The sequence below is a fragment of the Parus major genome, chromosome 8, assembly GCF_001522545.3.
Source record: "Parus major isolate Abel chromosome 8, Parus_major1.1, whole genome shotgun sequence".
Taxonomy (NCBI): Eukaryota; Metazoa; Chordata; class Aves; order Passeriformes; family Paridae; genus Parus; species Parus major.
Window position 1 is genome coordinate 1,650,270 of NC_031777.1, and position 6,420 is coordinate 1,656,689.

Below are 6,420 nucleotides of genomic sequence, written 5' to 3' on the forward strand. Positions count from 1 at the left end.
GCTGAAATAGATGCTGCTGCATTTTGACAGCAGATATTTTCCAGTTTGCCATCCAAGGACCCCACGTCTGCGTACGCCTTGCCTGATTCTTCTGCTTAGCTATTCTGCTCATGCAGAGAACAGCTTAAAAAAAAAAAAAATACCAAGAGAGAGAGAGAGAGGGGGAAAAAAAACAAGGGAAAAAAAAAAAAAAACCAAACCCCAAGAAGCCATAAAGACAGAGCCCCTACCCCTGCCTTCAAACTTTTTATAAATCAGGAATGCAATTTCCGATTTCAATCCTTATTGATGGAGGAATCAATTGTATTTAGGACAACAATGCCTCCCATTTCCATAATTATTATTCCAAAAAGCCAGCCAGCCAGCCATTTGAAGGCAGTCCTGCCCCTTCCCTCGCAACAAAGCGACCAACAGCAAGTGAAAACACACCAAATGAACGCCGACAACTTCCATGTATATTTAAGCGGCAATTTTTTTCCTCCCTTACATACTCCTGCCTGGATCAGACCTCTCAACTTTTATTACTTTTAAACAGACATCACCCCAAAAGCAGCAATTCCCAGGCTTACAGACAAAAGGCAACCCCCTGAGCTTCTTTTTTAATCATTACAATTTTTCAAAGTGATAACAAATACTTTAAAATAACTAAAGAGCCCAAATGCAAAAGGCAACTCTTTGACCAGCAGAGATGACCTATTTTTCTAAGAACTTTATGGACACTTTGGGTTTGCTCAAGACAAGGTTAACACTATGAAATAGTAGCCATAATGTTGCGAGAGATGGTGGTAAAGTCTCTGTAAGGCTCTGGAGTCACTTAAATCAGGCAGCGGGGTAACCGAACGCACATTTCTGCACATCATAACGCCGGGGGGAAGATGTACGCACGCACTTTCAAACACCCACCAGTGACCACAAACAATCACCAGGATTTCAAATGCCACACATGCAAAAATCTGGGAAGCTAAATGGAAAGTGGGAAGCGAGAAGTTGGCTCAACTTTCACGCCGCTGCCCGCAAGGAAGGGGTGAGCAAACAGACGCAGGCGGTACCCTCGGCCCCAGAAAAAACAAGGCAAACTTCCTCCTAGCATTGGGCCCACAAAGCAATAATTAAAAAAAAAATAATAAAAATAAACCTAAACCATCTGCCTGTTTGCTTTCTTATGAAGTGTGACTTTTGGGGACACAGATGGGGGGGGGAGAAAAGGGAGGAGGTCTTTGAATTTGCAAAGCGAAAGAATTCACCGCAAACATATCCAAGGGTAGATAAACAACGCTCCAAAAGCCTTCTCTCGAGTCAGCCTCTTTGAAGACCTCCACAGCACTGTAAGCCAAGTAATGCAGGCACAACACTAACAAACAGCCTTTATAAAAACATGAAACAGCCCCAGTTCACACCTTAACATCCTTATTTCCAGCAGCACGCTTTGCCTTATACCACCTCTTTCCATTTTCCTTGGCGGCCGGGAATTATCGCACCCCGTCACCGTGGCTATGCACAGCTCCTCATCCCTCCCCAGCTCACCAGGACCTCACAGCATCCCTGAGCTCACCAGGACCTCACAGCATCCCTGAGCTCACCGGGACCTCACAGCATCCCTGAGCTCACCTGGCTTTTCCCACCAAGTTTGGTCCCAGCAGATTCCTCCTTCCCTAACTTTGCCGCTGCGCTGATAGCGAAGCTGAGCTGGGATTAAACAGCTGCCCTGCCAAAAAACGTCCCTGAGCAGGCAACGCATGGAGCATCAAATGCAGCACCAAACACACTTGGGAGAAGAGACAGGCAAAGGTTCTTTGGCTCACACAAAATTAAAGGAGAAAGAAGAGGAAAAGGACCTCGGGGGCTCCTCTTTTTGTGGCGGCGCGTGGGGGAACGCTACAAAATCCAGAAGGTTTCTCTCTACGTAGACTCTCTCACGTTCCAGCATCAGAGCAGTGTGGAGGTTCCCATACCAAACCCACTGCTGGTTATTAGGGGAAGTCTGTAGGGAAAGGCTCCTCGGGAAGGTCAGAGGCGGCCCCGCAGCCGGGAGGACTCCGGAGAGCCGAATGCCATCGGTAGGTGCTTTGTCTGGGCTACACGCTGCACAAACAACGCTTAACAAAGGGCCCTCTTAGTCATTTTATATATATTGCAAGAGTCAAGTAATTGTATTTTCAATCAGCTGCTCATGCTGGGAGGTTATATATATATATATATTTATATATTTAAGAACGGGCAAAAAAAAAAAAATAAAATAAAAATAAGACCCAGTTCAGATTTCTGAAAGCTGTTCCCCTTTTATGTGTAACTATCAATGTATATCAACTGGGTGTGCAATCATATTTATTGTCACTTTCATTCATGTCATGCCCTTGCTTATATGGCTTAGATATGAATTATTGACTGTTTCAGTCCTTGTTGTAAAGAGGGGGGAAAGGGGGGGAAAAGTCAAGTACTTTGCAGCGTGCTAAAACAAGGCAGCTACACCCGCATGGGAAAGGCCACAGATCAACTCTGGTCAGCTCAGAAAGCCAAAAGGAGAGATGAACCACCCCCAAAATTTCCATCATTTCCCCCACTTTTTTTTTTATTTTTTCCTTTTAAGAGAAAAAAAAATAAATAAATAAAAGAGAAATTCCAACAAATACATAAATAAGTGGTGCATGTTGCTAAATGTCCTTCCCTGAGCATCTGTTGTTTAAGATCACCCTTGATTGATGACTGCTATTTTTTAATTGTTGCTTTTAAAATTTAAATGCCCCCCTGGGATGTGTTATAAGTGTGTTAGTACATGGTAGGAGGTCTGGAAAGTGGGAAACAGCAGAACCAACGCTCTCATGCCATTAGCTTCTAAAGAAGCCTGAGAACACCCCATGCCATAAAACAACAGTACCCTAAAGTAACTAACAATCTAATATATTGCTTTCACTAAAGGCAACTGACAACTCGCTCTTACATGAGCTAGCCTGGATGATTGGCAGACAAGAGCATTTTAACCCTTTCTTTAAAAAAGTAAGAAACCTTTGTTTTTACCTGAATACTAATGGTAATACAACTGCAGAGTTTCATTTTGTTGGGATTATTTCCCACACACACACTTTGCATTCAGATTTTATTTTGTTTTTTGAGCAGTGCCATGTCTTAAAGAACAAACTAGAGCAAGACAGAAATTGCAAGGGGGTTGATTTTTTTTTTTCTCCCTAGAAAAAGCAATAAATAAAGAAAGGCCATACAATAGAATTTAAACCACGATATTTTCTCTTCTAGACACAAACCACATCATGCAAGTCCACTGCCAGAAGCATTAAATACCAACGAGTTATTTCTCCCCACTTAAATACTGCTGCATGGGAAAAGGGGGGGCACAGGCTTGGGGGAATAAAATCCCCAAAAGAGCAAAAAGAAAAACGATACAGAACCAACAGCACTGATTTCCTACCTGTTTTTTCTTTGATTTCACACAAGACATTAAAAAGCGCTGGCTTCATCCTGTGGCAGTTTAAAGCATGTTTCCTGGAGAGAAAAGAAAAGAGGGGAGGGTGAGCTCAGGATGTCACCATGAGGAACAACTTTCCAAATTCACGCTGGCTGGCGTAGGGAGGGCAGGTTTGAGCCCCCAGTGCTGCAAACAGCCCAACACAGGGGAGATGAATGGCAGCAGCTTGGAAATGCCTTGGAAATCGCCTTTGCCACCGAGCAGCTCCACGGCCGGCGCGAGGCAGACGATGCTCCACGGCAAAGCCAGCAGCTTTTGGGAGCCAAGCTCGGATCAACTGTCTCGTTCAATAAACACACAGCACTGGGCTCTCCCTGTCCCCCACCTCCAATATTACACCAGGCCATGTGCTTTATTAGGCTCGTCCTGTGAGGCAGAGGGGAGATAAACTCCTCCTTGCCCCAGTGCTGGAAACATCCTCTGCTTAGAGCTGTCAATTCAGGGAATTTCAGCGCCCAACTTGGAGCACGGGAAGACATATGGAGAGAGAACCCCATTCCTCTGCCTCCGTGCTCTACTTACATCCAGCTTATTTGCAGGTGTTAAAATTTAATTCTTTACAATTGGGACAGTAAACACATTAAAAATCACAGCCGGCTGCTTCTGGGAAGGGGAGGGAACGCTATTCAACGCCGCTCCTTTCTGCTGCTGTTATTCCAGAGCTGACCGTTCTCCTGTGGGTTTTGAGGAGAGACTTTGGGGAGGGGGCGTTTTAATTGGCTGGTTTTAAAAGCCACCACGCGCCCGCTGAGGCAAAGGAACGGTGTGATTTAATTTTTCCTCTTGAGCCATAGGGTGATTTAGCCAAGGGTTCAGTTGCACACAGGGCTGCTGCTATCAGGCGCCGGTTACGGGGGATTTTCTGTTTACCAACCGAAATTACACGCGAAAGACGATGTGAACATCTGGCAAACATTCACACTACTTACCCCACCACCCACAACATGTTAAAAAGATTTATATATCTGATGAAGTCTCTCAAAGGTATGTACCCTTGCAGAACCACAGCGTTCCCTTATCAGCACACCCAGATGGGCGCAGACATTTGGGTATACGCAAATCACGTACATATGCTGTAAGGGCCCTCTTACAAATAATGCTGGCACTTTGCATCTTCCCAAAACTTAATTTAAAAAAAAAAAAAAAGAAAAAAGAAAAGAACAAAAAGGAAAGAAAGAGGCAGCAAAACAACTGTGCAATAGTAGGATGGATGGAGGAAATACAAAGCCAAACGTTATTGATAAATACAGCGTGTTTGCCAGGTCAGAATTAAAAATAATAATTTACAGAAAAAAAAAAAAAAAAAAGTACTGTGAGGAGCTGAAATAGACCAGCAAGGCAAACCCATAAAGCCTTCTCCTAGCTCTGTTCTGCTTTGGTTTTACTGATTTGATTAAGTACACTAAATTATCCAGGCAGGAACACACACGATTCCTGCAACTTTCCAAAGGAAGAGCCCCTCACTGCCCCGGGTCTGGCCGGGGAGAAAGTGAATGATTTCCTCCTCCTCCTCCTCCCAGCTACTCTGCCCCTGCAAGAACATAAGAAAATGGGTAAGATCAACCCTGCAAGCAGCCTTCTTGGTAAGCGGGAGCTCTGCAGAAGCTGTGGAGGCAGGGAGGATGGAAGCTGAGGTTTGGGGGATACTTTTATCCTTCTGCAAGTTCTTCAGCGAGTTTTGGGGCTGTGCGGTGCGTTTTTCCAGGAACAATGTATTCTAGCAATCTGCTTCAACTCGGGGCATGTATATCAGCAGGAAGGACAACACACCAAGCAGCTCTGCAGCCCAGAAGAAATATCAAGTGTAACCCAGGCAATTCAGGGGAACTTTTTTGTTCTAATTCCTTTATTTGAGGTTTGGTTGGTTTTTTTTTTTCCTTCCCTCCCTGAACTTCTGGTAGTGTCTTTGAAGGTGCGCATTAGGTTTGCACTCCCCGAAGGTCAGGGCAATTCAGATACCGGCTCTTGCAGCCTTATTTTTTTCCCCCTTTTTAAATACATCTGCAATTAAGAAAGAAAAAAAAAAGAAAAAAAGAAAAAAGAAAAAAAGGCAAAGCTTCTATGAAGCATCTTCAAAGCGCAGAAACGCGCTGAAAAATTAACACCACTACAGGGGCCTAAAAAAAGAACATTATTAGCAGCCCTAAAAGCGGGGAAGCACTTTGTGGCTCTTTCGGGGGAGCCCGGAGCGGAGCCCCAACCCCCACCGCCCTCCGCAGTTAAACCCCCACCCCAAAAAGGCTGGGAAAAGCCAGGCCCAGTTGGTGGATGGAGGGAGAGGGGGAGGCTGCGGGCGCGGCGACCCCTCGAAACGGCCACGAAGTTGGGAGGTGGGAGAAAGACGGGAAATAATAAAGGCGGGGAGGGGTGGTGTGGGGGGTTGGTATTAACCGGTCCCCTTTCTTTTCCCCTCCCTTCGCAGCAGGAGCAGCAGGACCCCCGTCCCCCGATGCGCCCGCGGCCGGGCGCGCTCCCCCCGCCGGACAACAAAGGCCGGGCCGGGGCGCGGGGGAAACTTCCCGGCACCTGCCCCCTCCCTTCCCCGCTCCCCGCCGCTCTCACCTGGCCTGCGCCTCGTCCAAACTCTGGTCCGTGATGGTCATGATCTGCTGTAAGATGTCTCCGATGTCCTGCTTCCTGCCTGCCTCCCCCTCCGCCCCGCCTGGTCCATCCTGCATGTGCTGGGACAGGCCCGGGTGCCCCGGCATCCCCACCCCGCTGTGCGTGTGCATCAGCCGCGGCTGGTCATCCATCGCCGGCCGCCGGCCCCGCTCCGCCGCCGCCTCCTGCCCTGGCTGCCGGGAGCGGCGCGGCTGGGCTGGCCGCCTGGCTCCTCGCTTTCTTTTCTTGCTCGCTTTCTTCTTCTTCTTTCCTCCCCCCCCTTCCTCCTCCTCCTCCTCCTCCTCCCCAGCCTCTTCCTCTTCGCTTTTTATTTATCCTTC

At 47.1% G+C, this 6,420-nt stretch overlaps 1 protein-coding gene across 2 annotated transcripts in view; it reads right to left on the minus strand.

Moving 5' to 3' along the window:
• The window catches only part of PBX1 (PBX homeobox 1), a 122,804-nt gene extending 116,390 nt beyond the window's left edge, over window positions 1-6,414 (minus strand). For both annotated transcript variants that reach the window (XM_015636598.3, XM_015636599.2), the window contains exons 1-2: window positions 6,041-6,414; window positions 3,422-3,495 (exon numbers count right to left, since the gene is read on the minus strand). In XM_015636598.3, the coding sequence (XP_015492084.1) occupies window positions 3,422-3,495; window positions 6,041-6,231 (265 nt within the window). In that variant the 5' untranslated portion in view covers window positions 6,232-6,414. The remainder of the gene's footprint in view (window positions 1-3,421; window positions 3,496-6,040) is intronic.
• Between the last annotated feature and the right edge of the window lie 6 nt (window positions 6,415-6,420).